At 41.4% G+C, this 15,507-nt stretch overlaps 1 protein-coding gene across 1 annotated transcript in view; it reads right to left on the bottom strand.

Moving 5' to 3' along the window:
* Positions 1–3,334: 3,334 nt before the first annotated feature.
* The window catches only part of ndrg2 (NDRG family member 2), a 19,181-nt gene continuing 7,008 nt past the window's right edge, over positions 3,335–15,507 (bottom strand). The window contains exons 2-16 of the mRNA XM_030780765.1: positions 9,505–9,598; positions 8,469–8,510; positions 7,915–8,020; positions 7,544–7,664; positions 7,258–7,320; positions 6,643–6,703; positions 6,065–6,151; positions 5,758–5,814; positions 5,400–5,503; positions 4,958–4,996; positions 4,804–4,855; positions 4,382–4,429; positions 3,955–3,990; positions 3,712–3,763; positions 3,335–3,498 (exon numbers count right to left, since the gene is read on the bottom strand). Of these exons, the coding sequence (XP_030636625.1) occupies positions 3,335–3,498; positions 3,712–3,763; positions 3,955–3,990; positions 4,382–4,429; positions 4,804–4,855; positions 4,958–4,996; positions 5,400–5,503; positions 5,758–5,814; positions 6,065–6,151; positions 6,643–6,703; positions 7,258–7,320; positions 7,544–7,664; positions 7,915–8,020; positions 8,469–8,510; positions 9,505–9,579 (1,107 nt within the window). The 5' untranslated portion in view covers positions 9,580–9,598. The remainder of the gene's footprint in view (positions 3,499–3,711; positions 3,764–3,954; positions 3,991–4,381; positions 4,430–4,803; positions 4,856–4,957; positions 4,997–5,399; positions 5,504–5,757; positions 5,815–6,064; positions 6,152–6,642; positions 6,704–7,257; positions 7,321–7,543; positions 7,665–7,914; positions 8,021–8,468; positions 8,511–9,504; positions 9,599–15,507) is intronic.

Here is a 15,507-nt window from a genome sequence, read left to right as displayed (position 1 = left end):
CTAGACATGCTGTCTGTTGCAGGTTGTTGTGCTGTATGGAAGAACTGTCTCTCTGGGGGTCTATATATGTGAAGTTACTCTGACCATCATTCTGACAAGGCTGTATCGCAGGGAGGCGACCAATGACGTTTCTCGACTTTCGTCAAGATAATAAGCAAAGGAGAACAATGCGGGATTTTGTCCATCTCTGTGGCAACGCGTTAACACCATTCATAACGTGCGTTAATGCAATCTGGGTAATAACAGGGTTTGAAGAGAAACCCAAGTTGGCTTTTCCTGTTTCTGTCAGAGCACGTATTGTTCTGTGGCCCACTAAAAAAAAAAAAAAAAAAAAAAATCCTTCATGGCTAATGTGTTCTGGTAACCATGACGAGAACTATCCTTCTGACTCCCCCTGCCAGGTGACTGATACATTACAGAATGGTGAGTTAATCATAGTATAGTTTTGTCTATTTTAGGAAACAGTTAAAAGGAAAAAAAAAAAAAAAAAACACTCACACGCACACCAGGAAATGTTTCTTTTTTTTCATCCCTTTTATTAATACTGTTGTTTTTTTTTTTTCTCTTTTCTGTTGCTCAGAGTAATACACAGAGAAATTAGCCACACAAGTAAATTTGATTGTATTTAGTTATCTTAACTTTTTAATTTTTTTTTATGTTTGTTTGTTTATTTGTTAATTATATTATTTCCCTTTTTTTTTTTTTTTAGTGCTAATGCTATAAAAGTTACACAAGAACTAGCACACTGATGCCTAACCTGTGAAAACACTGAGACTGTAACCTAACACATCACAGAAAAAAAAAATATATATATATATTTAAAAAAAAAGGACAAATATGATTGAAGAAAAGTGAAGGAGTAAATTAAAAAAAGAAATAAAGAAAGAAAAAAAATCAGTTGGACAAGCATTTACATTCACACAGCCCCACCCCTTCTCACTTAAAGGTCCATTCCATTTCCCCTCTTTCCCGCCTTTTTTTTTTTTTTTGGTAAACCTTGTCAAGCTCCACCCACTTCCCTTTTTTGGTAGAGGCTGTTATTATAAATGCAAACAAGGAGTAACCATTCAATTAATCACTTATGCTTTTGTTCTTTCTATCAGCGTGACGTTCGCTCAAGTGACTGCACGTATCAATATACTGACAACTTTTATTCTCGTCAGCCACCGCATTTAACACACACACACATACACACAAAGCTTTTTTTTTTTTTTTTATGCATAACCTTCCTTCACAACAACAAGCCATTCACTGGAGAGTGATATATGACAAGGAATTTTAAAGAAAATTGGACCAAAAGTAAAAACGGAGGAGACAAAAAAACAAAAAAAAACAACTCATGTTACTTTTGAAACTTTTAGAGCAAAAAAAAAAAAAAAAACATGGAGTGATCTCATTGCTCTCTAAAACACATCACACACACACACACACAAACAACACCCAACTTTTCGAGGGAATCTCAAACAAATCTTTTAATAAATTTAACAATGAATTCAGTCAATGATTTTTTTTCCTTTTAATCTGGGCAGTGTTACGCTGAATATTATTGGTATCACAGTAGACATCGTTATTCAATTATTAAATATAATGTTATCTGTCACAAAATCTGTGTCCCTTTTAAATACAATTAGACTACAGCTGATTCCTAATTTAGTGCAGACCTCTGTTCAATACTGCTGTAAAGAGTAGCTCATGCATTTTTTTCTCGTTTTGATAAAACCTTATTATTGCTGTGCTATAACTAACATGCTAGCTAAGCTAACTAGCAATGCTAACATATAGCATGCATCTAGGACACGAAACACACGGATCTTAAGTCACCGAGACAGTAAATGAGAGTTTACGGGCTTATAGGTGTAGCACTAAATGGTTATAACCAGATGGCAGTGCATGGGCTGGTCATTAAGCAACTATGGCAAGGGGACAGTTTTGTAGCTATGTCAATAACGCATTGTCATTAGCGCAAAAGGTGATTCCAACAACTTCCCTTGTATTGTGCTTTCTCTGCAAAGAGTACCAAAACACATTAATAGACGCATTCCATTCTCAGACGCTCTAAAACGGACAAGACTCAGACACACACATTAACTTTCACTCAAATCCACATAAAATATTATTGTGAAATATCATAATATTCTCTATCTTAAGCTATAATATTCTAACGTTCAAGGACAGATCTGCCACCGGCTTTTTCATCAACAGCTTTCACTATGCCAGCTTCACAAAGCCTAGGAAAAGAAGAAAATACCACCTTTTTTTCTTTCTTTTTTTCTAACCAGGCAAATGGAAGACATTAGCTTACTGCCAGAGAAGAGGACGAAGATGTTTCAGTTCTAACTGTTGCCGTGGTCACCCTCCGGGGGAGGGGGGAGGGGGGGGCATCAACTGAACTGTAATAACGGCCTCAACACCCCGTCTTTCCCTCTTAAGCAGGGTTCAGTAAAAAGAAAAAAAAAAGAAAAGAAAAACAAAACAAAACCGTTTAGAAAATACAAAAGAAAATAAGGGAAAAACAAGAAAGAAAGAAAAAAAATCACATCAAATTTAAACAAACAGGAGCTGACAGACACGTAATGAGTACTTATACTCTAATATTTTTTTTTTTCTATTTTTAAGCTGAAAAATGTTAACATGTAATTAAGAGAAACATTGTTATTATAAGTTACATTATTTTCATAGTAATTATTAATATCATTAATATCATCATCATCATTGTTGTCATCATCGTTATTAATATTCATATTAGAAGTATTACTATTGGTTAACACTACATTTGGGTCTTTCTACAGGCCCCTCCCACGCAATCAAGGTTAAAGGGCTCTATCGTCGGTTAGACGAGTTGATGAAGGGAGGGAGAGAGAGATACATCGCTTTCTGATCTCTTTTCTTCTCCCCCCACTTATTCTGTTTTTTCTTAATCCTCTCTTATCTCCCTCTGACAACTTCAGTCTACCTTTCATGCGCTAACAGGATGAAAGAATCAGCCGGTGAGAACGAGTGTTTGGTGAAGTTTGGTAAACGACATTTCCCCTTCTCTCTTTGACACTCTCTCTCTCTCTCTCTCTCTCTCTCGGACTCTCTCTATCTCTCTCCCCTTCTCTCTCTCTCCTTCGTGCTCTCTCTCTATCATGCCCTCTCTCTCTCTCTCTCTCTCTCTTTTTCCATATTTCCTAATTGAACCTAAACAACTCTCAAATGGTGATGAACGGATAATCGTTATGCTTATTCATCCTACGCATCACTTCCTTTCAACCTTCACCATCTATCCTTCTACTCCACCCTCTCTCTCTCTCTCTCTCTATCCCTCTCTCTCTCTCTCTCACTCTCTGGCTTTTCAGCAGGACACCTCCATGGTGTGGGAGGGACTGGGGGGCAGCTGGCCCCCCTGGGAGCCCTGGGAGAGGGTACGAGATCGGGAACGGGAGCCTTCCATGGAGTAGGAGGAGGAGAGAGAGGTGGTGCGGGAGCGCGACAGGCGAGTCATACAGGAAGAGGCCACTGAAAGAGAGAAAAAGAAAAGAGAGAGAGAGGGAGAGAGAGAGATGGTAAATGGACAATTGCCATTAATAAGTCTGAGTAATAAAAAAGGAAAGAGGACCCAAAAGGGAACATCAGATAGACGGAAGAAACATCACTTGTTTGTTCACTGATTGATTTAGATTAGATTTACAGACTGAATGACTGGAAAACAGATCAGAGAAGTACACTTACTGTAGCCCATTCCCTGTATGAAGTACTTGAAAGCCTCAGTCAACTTGCTTGGCTGAAGGAAAAACAAACAGACAAACAAACAGACAAACAAAAAAAAAAAAAAACCCACAAGAATTACTGTGCTGTACTGAGTACACATGTTTGGTCTTAATAAGAAATGAGGCAGATCTTACTTCAATCTACCATTACTTAACGCTCTAAAAGTTCAAAGGCATTCGTACTGAACCGTGTCCTCCTTGTTACCTGGGTTATCTGTGGCATTCCACCCGCATCAGCCATCTGAGCAAGACGAGAGAATACGAGAAAAAAAGAAGAAGGGTGGGGGGGACAGTGGAAAAAAAAGAAAAAGACAAAATGTTTTATTGGTGTTTTTATACACAGCCTTGCTGTTTGTTACTCCACCTCATAAGAGCTGTATTTCTACAAAGAGCAGGTGTCATCAGGGACGATGCAGTGACATCTTTCACTGTTATAAACAGTTATTGTCATTGAAAGTCAACTATGTTATCATCCACGGTTAGCTGATAAAAAATGCACAGACGGTATCATACATTTTAGAGTGGGGAAGAAGTAAAGAGGTAAGATGGTAATTCAGTAGAGTAAATACTGGCATAATCTTGGTTACAGCTTAGGTGTTTATGTTTGGGTATGAGGTCTGCAGTTTCTGTACCTTCAGGAATGAGGTTGTAGTTGGGTCCATTTTGCTGTTACACTCCACCTAGTGGACATAGACAGGATTGCAGTGATGTACTTAAAAGTTGAGCTTTAAATTTAGAACAGAAGGCTGTACTATGAAGGAGGGGGGTAACTGGCTTATCCAGGTAACTTCTGGTTAAGTTAAGTCAGAATAAGTAGTAAACCTCCTAATAGAGGAGCCCTGTGGCTTCATTCTCCTAGCCAAACAAAGCCATAGGACTCTTCTGTTAGAGGGTTTACTACTTTGAGCTAACTTAATCAGAAGTTACCTGGATAAACAGTTAGCTCACTTCATTGTACAGCCCTCAAGATGTTGTTGTTGTTGTTGTTGTTGTTGTTGTTGTTGTTGTTAAGTGCATGTATTTGAGTAGACATTTTTGTCATGAGAAAACTCACTGCGGCTTCTTCATAAGGGGCCTGATCTCCAACCACCAGCATAACAGGACATCTAAAAAAAGAATGATTAAAAAAAAAAAATTTAAAAGACTGAGATGCTGAGGGCTTTGCAGAGAGGGATGTACGATCACTGTTACAGATTTCAGACACTTACTTGAAAGTGTTGTTGCGATCAATGCCCAGATCCCTGCGACTAAAAACGCAGAAGGAAAAAAAGGAGAGAGCACATGTAAATTTCTGTAGTTGGAAGCGTATGTGCAATATGAGTATGTTGTATCTATGTTGTGTGTGTGTGTGTGTGTGTGTGTGTGTGAGTGGCTGTATATGTTCATTTGTCTTTGAGGACATTTACATGTGTTACATTAGCGGCTTTCATTGTATTTGAGACTGTATTTGTTTAGTGTACATGTATGGGTGGGGTAATATTTGCACAGTGATTGAGGAAACAGATCTCTACAGTATGCATACGTGCATATGTATAAAATTATGTGTGTTAAATGTTTCATGTTTTTGTGTGTGGCTGTATGCGGTGTGTGTGTGTGTGTGTGTGTGTGTGTGTGCGTGTGTTAGTATGTGCACATGTTTTGTCTGTATACCTGTTGTAACTCTTCCAGAGGAGTTCCATATTGCTGAGGTTAGGAGATTTAGAAATTCTCTCTCTGTGAGACTGCAGGAGATCTGTGTTTCCTGACATCTCCTCCTGAAAGCACATGTACAACCCCACAAACATATTTACATTTAAAACACACACACACACACACACACACACATATTTACATTTAACACACACACACACACACACACACACACACATATTTACATTTAACACACACACACACACACACACACACACACACACACGCACACACACAAACATATTTACATTTAACACACACACACACACACACACATTTACTTGTATGTTCTCAACCGCCCACATACACATACACATACCTGACTGAAGAGATGAGTCAAGATTTGCTCTGTGAGTGAAGATGTCAGATTGGTGAGCTGTAAAAGAAAGAGACAGAGAGAGAGAGAGAGAGAGAGAGAGAAAGAGACAGAGAGAGAGAGAGAGAATTAGAGCACACAACGTAATGCGCATGTGCGAGAGGAAAAAACAAACAGGCCTATTCAATGTGCACCAATATTTCAAATAAGAAGATATCACATCATATGGCGGTATTTTTGGGAGAAAGGTATTGTTAATGAGTTATCAGTGTGTCTGTGTGTGGAAGAGGAGAGAGGGGTATAAGGGAACCTTCTGGGCAGCCCAGTCCATCCATCCGCGGGCATTTGGGTCCATGTTTACCAGGACAAGACCTTCCACAGAGTCAGGGTTATTCAACTGAAAGAGAACAGAGAGAGAGAGAGAGCAAGAGAGAGTGAGAGAGAGAGACAGAGAGAGAGAGAGAGTGAGAGAGAGAGACAGAGAGAGATAGCGAGTGAGAGAGAGAGAGAGAGAGAATGAGAGTGAGGGACAGCCAGAGAGAGAGAGAGAGGGAAACAGAGATACAGAATGAGAGTGTTAGAACAGACAGATGAAAGAGTGAAGAGAGAGTGTGACAGGGAGAGAAAAAAAAAGAGAGGGAAAGAGACGGGCAGGGGTGGGAAAATCAGAGGAAGAGAGAGAGAGAGAAAAAAAGGACCGCACGAAAGAAGGGTATAAGGAGATAAGCAACTCATAAAAACACAGATAAATAAACGAGCCCAATGAGAGCTGTGGTTATGAGCCTCAGAGGAACTCAGAGATTTAACAGTCATTAACAGGATGTGCTGACACCTATTAGCGCCTTATGTCAACACGGGGACTGAACTCAGGAGGAGAGCAGAGCTTACTGTGAATCTGGAGAGGACATAAGCTCCTACGCCCACGCCTACACCAATTACAGTCCGGAAACTACACACACACACGGGCACACATACACACACACACACGCACGCACGCACACACACACACGCAAGCACACACACACACACACACACACACCACACACACACACACACACACACACCACACACACAAAAAGTCAGTGAAAACATAATCAAAGCTCTTGAAAGAGATGACACATTTCCATTTCAATTTCAATTCTTTCAGTTCAGGAAATAATTACAAATAAATTCACTGCAAATCACTTTTTGCACTTCATAAACTTAATACCAGTGCAAACCAATGAACGTAATATTTGTGGCTTCAATTTCCATCTGCAATAACTACAGTTAACTATTGTGTGTTCCGATATCCAAATATGAGTCTGGTGGTGTAATTATTTTACTTTTAATGATAAGATATTAATACTGAATTTGATCATCATCATCAGGGGTGCTTAAAATTTTACGCGACTGAGAAAATAGCAGTGTTGATCGTAGAAAACGCAGCGGTGGCAGGGAGTGAGTCACTGGTGCAGAATACGAAATATCCACCGAGTTATTGGGATGAATTTTTAAGCTCACTTGAAGTACTGCAGGATTGGGAGAATCATTTCGGCGAGCTGCTCCATTGACGCATACTGGTATCTGTTTACAGAGGAAGAGACACAGTTACTACTTACTAATAAAAATGCAAGCGCCAAGCGTTGGCAAGTAAACACAGACGGACAGACGCACACACACGCAACCACGCATACACTCACACACGCAAACATAAGCACACGCAGATGCATAGACGCGCTTGTGCACAAACACACAAAGATGCACACACACACACACACACACACACACAGACACACACACGTCATACCCGACAGGGTAGGGGGCAGCTCCTTCTTCCTGTCCTGGGGCATCAACGTGAACCACAGTGAAGTTCTTTACAATCTCCTGCATCTCCTCAAATTTAAACAGAGTCGAGAAACAGCTTTTACCTGTGGTGGAAAAGGAAAAGAGAGAGAGAGAGAGAGAAAGGAAAAGAGAGAGAGAGAGAGAGAGAGAGAGAGGGAGAGAGAGGGAGACAGGTTACTCTTCTGTCATGCACGTAGAATGACAAGGCTATTAAAAGCCGCGAGGAACTACTGAGAGGAACAGGAACCAATAGAAACATGTAAAATCTCGGTGGCGGTTGACTGTTAGCGTTAGACAGCGAAATGGCCTGTTGGCGAGAGGTGAGAGACTCACTGTCCAGTCCCACGTCATGAAGGGTGAGGATGGCCGGCCTGCGTGTGTTCCCTGTACCATGGAGAGTCACGTGGACCAGACCATGTGGAGTCTCAATATTATGCTCCTGTGACAGACACAGAGAGAGAGAGAGAGAGAGAGAGAATTATACATATACACACACATATACATATTCACTCACACACACATGCATATGCACACATATACATTCTCTCCCTCTTTCACACACACACACACACCCATAGTCTACAAACATCCCCTCCAAATACACACACTGTGGATACTAGTCCGCCCATGCACATATTCTGAACGCACACACTGAACACAAAGACCCTTACTAATGTAAGTATACCTGCAAACAAGCTCAAAGATAAATATAGACACAGAGACAAGCTCAGAAGTAACACACACATGCGCACACGCACACACACACACACACACACACACACACTCTCTCTCTCACACGCACACACACACACACACACACACAATGTGAGTCTCACATTTAAATTAATAACAGAATGAAGAGTATTGATTTGTTCTCGTAATCTTACCTGGCCCTGGTCCAGCAGTATTCGGGCCGCAATCTCGGCGTCCTACATGAAAAATAACAACACAGTTATGAGTGAAAAAAGATATATATGACTGTCTAGCTATCTATTTCTATCCATCTGTGTGTCTGTCTGTCTATCTATCTATCTATCTATCTATCTATCTATCTATCTATCTATCTATCTATTTCTTAATGGCACTTGTAACAAGATTAGGACAAAATAATTGCATGTTTAATTCAAACAGCTGCCTAGTACAGGTTACAGAAAGCATCTGATGAATATATCATCACAAACACACGGATGATTCAGTCAGTACACTTGACACATAAATCTTCAATTTTCCACAAACTTCTGCTGTGTTTCAGCTGTGATTGGCTAAAACCATGAGTAAAGTCTTGATGAAAAAACAGGCACAGGTATCTGAGACACAGTATATTTTTGTAAAAGTAAGAATCGAGAATGTAAATCAAGATAGTGCTTGATTATTGTTCATCTACTACAGATGCAGTTTTGCACTCTACCAGCAGGTGGCAGCAGGCCCAGCTGGGTAAAGGATGAGGGCAGCCTCTCTCACAGCCATTAAACACTCTGACGTCAATATCCATAATCAGTAATAATGACTGTTGTGCATTAACCATCTCTCTTTCTCTGCCTCCCCCTCACTCTCTCTGCCCCCTCTCTCTTTCTCTCTCTCTCTCTCTCTCTCTCTCTCTCTCTCTGTGCCATTAAGTGCATGAATGACAGCGAGCCCCACAATGTGTGTGCGTGTGCGTGCGTGTGCGTGTGTGTATATGTGTGTCCTAATGCATGTGTGTGAGAGAGAGCACTTCTGGGTCTCTTAGCACATGCACGCCTCATTAACATGTGTCCGTGTTCACGCTAACAAACAAACAGATGTAGTTAATATGAGTAATGTGTTCGTGCACATGTAGCCGTGTTTGTGTATGTGTGTGTTTGTTTGTTTGTTTGTCTGTTTGTTTGTGCGTGCGTGTAAGGCAGCCTGGGAGAAGCTGTGTATTTGTGTATGACCTCTGACCTTGACCGAATCAGGCTGACCCGTAAGTAAGGGCTTCTCCTCCGTGATAGCGATCTCCTGCATTTCAGTTGTCATGGTGATTCCCGACTCTGTCCTATAAAAAAAAAAAAAAAAAAAGGCGCATTTTTTTTAGACCAGAAACTCACACATGCTGAGCATTTTTGAAGCACATTTCCACAGGGACATTTTCTATTCTACATCCCTTCTTTTGGCTATTAATTAGAAATGGCTGAGAATTATAATTAAAAATGGGAACAGTTACAAAGAGAAATGCAGGGGAAAAAAACGTGGGATGGAGTCACAGAGTAAGAGAGACAGAGAGAGAGAGAGAGAGAGAGTAAATGAGGGCAGAAAAAAAAAATCAAATCACAGAGAGAAAGAGGAAGATAAAAACGGAGAGAGTTGTGAGAGGGATTCGTGTATGGTTATGGTTGCATGATCCCAGCTGGATAAGTCAAAAAACAGGTTGTTTGTGCGGTCTAATTACATGTACTGCATGTTTTTTCACTCCCTGACCTTTATCATGTGGAATGGCTAGAGGAATGGCATATTAAATTTATTATGAGTAAGACTGTGTGTGTGTGTGTGTGTGTGTGTGTGTGTGTGTGTGTGTGTGTGTGTGTGTGAGAGAGAGAGAAATACTGAAGAGGAGACAGAAAGAGAGAGAGACAGACACAAAGAGAAGAGAGAGAGGGAGAGAGAGGAAGACAGAGAGAGAGGGAGAAAAGGGAGAGACAGAGAGAGAGGGAGACAGAGAGAGAGACAGACACAGAGAGAGAGGAAGACAGAGAGAGAGGGAGAAAAGGGAGAGACAGAGAGAGAGGGAGAAAGAGAGAGAGGGAGACAGAGAGATGATGTGTGTGCATGTGTGGCATGTGGCGTGTGCCTGTGTGTTTCTCAAATGGCTATTTCTGTGTAATTTATGAGTTTATGTGTGAAATTATGAAATTGTGCGAACTGCTGAGGATCTGTATGTGTGCGTGACTGCACGCGTGGGCGTCTGTATGTGTCTTCATACATGCATGTGTGGGTCTATACTCGTGTTCTCCGTCTAACTGCGTGTTATTTTAAAAGCATGACGTGGAGTAAGGGAGCAGTTGGGGGTGGGGGGGGGGGGGGGGACTGTCCACGGGGCCCTAGGGGGCCTTGTGTCTCTCTGCATCTTAAACGGAAACTATCTGTCACCACAGCAGTCTTCATACTCCTCCCTTCATCTCTCTCTCTCTCTCTCTCTCTCTCTCTCTGTCCCTCTGTCCCTCTCTCTCTCTCCCTCTCTTTCTCTCTCTCTCTCTCTCTCTCTCTCTCCCTCTCTCTCTCCCTCTCTCTCTCTCTCTCTCTGTGTCTCTCTCTTTCTCTCTCCCTCTCTCTCTCTCTCTCTCTCTCTCTCTCTGTGTCTCTCTCTTTCTCTCTCTATCTTTGTCTTTACTTTTTGCTTTCCCCTTCGTCTCTCTGTTTTCCTTGTTCTCTCTCTCTCTTTCTTTCTTTTTCATTTTTTTCCCTTCTTTCTCTTTAAGTCACCCCCCCCAACCCTTACATGATCCATGAGCTGTACCCAACAGAGCTCTTTCCCTCTCTCTCATTCTCTCTCTCTCTCTCTCTCTCTCTCTCTCTCTCTCTCTGTCCTCTCAGATCAGTCCCATTTTTAGGACGGTGGCCAGCACAACGAGTCCTCTGAATGTGGGAGCAAAAGAATTACGCAAATGTATAATCCACGTGCTTAAAATATCCCAAAACATACAGTGACAGATATAGCACCTATTTAAATACGTCGCTGGCGAATGCGTAATGTTCGTGAGGAGAGGTTCTGTGTGAATTCCATGTGCATGCCATCTGTCAGAGCAATTCAGCAAGACCATGTCCAGCGCAATTTCACCAAAAAAAACCCCAAAAAAACATCTATACATCACGACATGTTCATTTAATAATCATCTAAAATATCAGGTTCTTTATAACAGTTTGAGTTAAAAGGTAATATCCCAAACCCGAGCCTAAACTAAGAAAGGAGAAACAGCAGCCTCTGGTGGATAACGTACAAAACTGCAACCGCGTCAAATATTGACATTTTCTTATGAAAAATCATATTGCAAGTTGTTCATATTTAATGTGTGCTGTAGGAAACCAGGTGGTAATATCAGAAATTCCTCATCAATGCACTCTGCGGTCAGATTCTGTTTTAGAAGTTTTCGCTGAGAGCTTTGACACTTAAACACTTATCATTTTTTACAAACTAGTAAAGTATAACTGGTTTCCTAGAGGCATGCTCAAAATATACCTTACATAAAGCATATGCATGTATAAACTGCAGTGTAATACTACTGCACATGTAAACACTGTCATCTCTCACTTACAATTTAGAGTATTTAACACACACATTTTAAATACAGCGTAATTCAAATGTGCTTACGATACATAGCGATATTCGTTGCCTACAACCAAAATATCTCGAAATATAACAAACCTCGTAAATCAATCCTTGGCTGTTTTGGAAGTCTGCTGTGACTAGATGGGTCAGCATAAGCTTGTGTGTGGTTCTGGAAAGGCTTGGTTTGTCTGTGAATGAGTCCAGTCCTGGGGTTCAGGGAAACATCAATATTGTGTACTGAGAATGACACCGCATGTATTGACCTTTGTGTACTATTGATTGCACTGAAGACCACGCTTATGTCAGTAGGAAATGTCGCTGTCAGTGAGTCATATGGTTGATGCTTCACTCGAATAAAATTGTAAGGAAAAAAAACCCACAAAAAAACCTCAGGATCCGTGACGGTCGTGACTGAACAGTGAAGAGGCTATCAGTCAAATGACAAACACACATTAATGATGATTTAATCCATTGGTATCTTTAGTTTTCTGTTACGCTTAATCTGCCAGACTCTCTCTTCATGCCTCATCTCTTTAATCTGCTTCTCTCTCTCTCTCTCTCTATCTCTGTCTATCTATCTATCTATCTTTCTGTCTCTCCTTCAGTAACAAACATGCACACATGCTCACACACACACACACACACGTTCACAGACACACACACACACAGTGACTCAGTGTGTTTTAGAGCGTGTAATAACCACTAAACTGAACAGAGGGAACCGTCTGTCACCAGCGAAGCACAGACGTACGAACAGAGGAAATGTCGAAAAATTAAAGTCACAGAAAGAATCATTTTTAAAAATAAATACATTTACGGAAACAGTTAAGCCACAACCAGAGAGAGACAGAGAGAGAGAGAGACAGAGAGAAGGAGAAAAACTGGAGACTAAATGACAGACGGGTGGAAACAGATCCAAAATGGCCTCCTACACTTCACACATAGCGGCACCACACCGGCTCTTCGCAGAGCAGTGGCAAGTCAATGATTGACAGCTTAATCAGTTTTTTTTTTTTCTATTCAAGCGCTGTTTAAATGAACTGCTTTTTAATATTTCAGAGAGCTTGGTCAAAGTAACTAACCGGGTCTTGATAGCCGACCTAATAAGCATTAACGACGTCGACGTCCAGACTGAACGATCATGCTCTAACGAGCGGCGCATAATTAAGGGTTAAATTGGTGGAGGATTCGCACTGTGTAACCTTGGAAAGGAAAAATAAAAACAGACTTTGGCAGCTGAACAGAAGGCTCTGCCGTCAGTAAAAATAAATCAAGTGTGAAAACAGTGAAAAAGTACCTCTGAAGTACTACTTCAAAAACCCAACTACCATGACTAAAATCGATAACCTAAATGCATGTTCACATGATGGTCTCACAAAACAAATGAGATCCATACATTTAGTCGTCTCCCCTGTCCTCCCATTGGTGAATAGCGGATGTGCAAATGTGTCCAGCAGGACGGAGCGTTTTCATTGGCTGACAATGGCTGGATTCTTCGCATTTGTATTCAAATCACTGCAGCTGTGGTTTGATCAGACTAATGCAGGTCATGTCAGAGACCGAAACGAATTATAAGAACCCGGCGAATAATTGAGAGACGAAATCGTTACCAACTCATGATGAATCATTCAATCATTAGTCAATCAAACGTTAATGTATCAAACCGTCGACATATACGAGGGTACTTAAAAATGTATGTGCATGTGAGCGTGCGCGTGAGAAGAATAATTTTGTTTTATCAAACACAAAGACATTTGAAAAGACATTCGACCACAGCTGACAATTTTGAGTTGTGACTGTTTTTTGTGCTACTTGTATCTTACATAAACACATAAATGTTTGAAGATATCAAGTTTGCTCCAAACTACAGTGGAAGGTCACATGACACAAACACACACACTACGTGGCCAGGTTTGTTGACTAGTGTCCTGAGTTTGTGCTTAACAGAGAACAGAGGCAGGTAACTCCGCCTACACCATCGTCAGATACTTTGACTGCACCCTGAAAAGAGAGGGGCAATTTCTCTGACACCTGTAGTTACACCGAGAAAACTCCCAAACTCTCTGTCTGTCTGCCTGTCTGTCTCTCTATCTGTCTGTCTCTCAGCCTGTCTCTGTCTCTCTGGCCCTGCATCTCTTTTCCTGTGCCCTCTACCACCTCCCTCTCTCTCTCTGTGTCTTCCTCTCTCTCTCTCTCTGTCTTCCTGTCTCTCTCTCTCTCTCCCTCTCTCTCTCGCTCTGTCTTTCTCTCTCTCTCTCTCTCTCTCGCTCTCTCTTTCTCTCTCTCTCTCTCTTTCTCTGTTTGTCTCACAACCCTTATTTGTACTCAGCTTCAAAAACAACCTCAGCATGAGGAGAAAAACAACTCAGCTGGCGCCGGTTCCCTCTCCTCCCAGTTCCCCGTGCCTCTTTTCTACCCCTCACCCTGTGGTCCTGACACGAACAGGGAAATCACCGCACTGAAACCCGTACAAGCCCGATCTGTCAACCGGACAGCAGTAAAACGACAAAAGAAACACCAGATGTTCAGATACAAAAGCCAAAGAGACAAAGTGAAATTGAGAATCATTCCAGACAGGTCTGGCAAAAGAACCTTCTAGAGTTGCATTGGCAATAATACTAATGACAATACTGATAATAATACATTAAAAGATGATAAAAATACAAATGAAAATGCAAGTGTCTTAAACTTTCTCGACTGTTTATGTAAAGAAAAGTTGTTGCGTTTGTTTGTTTGTGTCTTGTTTTATTTTTCACAGTTCTGTTCTGCATCACACACCCACACAATCATACATAAGACATTATATTCAATATGTGACTAGCTTTTCATCTGTGGATTTTATTATGTTTCCGTTTCTATGTATATGTTATAATCCTTTGAGTGCATCTCCTGGCCTGATCTGTATGAGTTTTCCCTCTCTGTTAAAGAGACTTACTCTGTACACAGTGAGAGAAACTACCACGATGATCAAAGTCCCTCTTTCGGATGAAAGAAAGCAGAGTCTCTTTCTCTTGCTGCACGTCCGACATGTTAACCCACGAAAACACAAACATCTGTCCCAAACAAACCAGGACAACTGGTCAGAAACTGGAGCAGAAACTGAAGGAAATGAGTGCAGCCATTTAGTTCTGGCACACAGACAAAACTGGACAGAGAGAGAGAGAGAGAGAGAGAGAGAGAGAGCGAGAGACAGAGACAGAGAGAAAGAGAGAGAGAGAGAGAGAGAGAGAGAGACAGAGAGAAAGAGAGAGAGAGAGGGAGAGAGAGAGACAGAGACAGAGAGAAAGAGAGAGAGAGAGAGAGAGACAGAGAGAAAGAGAGAGAGAGAGACAGAGACAGAGAGGGAGAGAGAATGAATTAAACAAGACAGAGGGAGAGGGACAGACTGTCAGAATGAGAATGAAAGGAAAAGAATGAGAGAGAGAGACAGAGAGAAAGAGAGAGAGAGAGAGGACAGAGAGGGAGAGAGAGAGAGAGAGAGCGAGAGAGAGAGAGAGAATGAATTAAACAAGACAGAGGGAGAGGGACAGACTGTCAGAATGAGAATGAAAGGAAAAGAATGAGAGAGAGAGAGAGAGAGAGAGAGAGAGAGACTGTCAGGGACGGGGGGGGGGTTAAATCAGAGAGATGAGACAGGGCAC

Source organism: Chanos chanos, chromosome 7, assembly GCF_902362185.1.
Source record: "Chanos chanos chromosome 7, fChaCha1.1, whole genome shotgun sequence".
In the NCBI taxonomy this organism is placed as follows: domain Eukaryota; kingdom Metazoa; phylum Chordata; class Actinopteri; order Gonorynchiformes; family Chanidae; genus Chanos; species Chanos chanos.
Note: the sequence above shows the minus strand (reverse complement) of the source record. Positions and strands in the feature narration are given on the sequence as shown.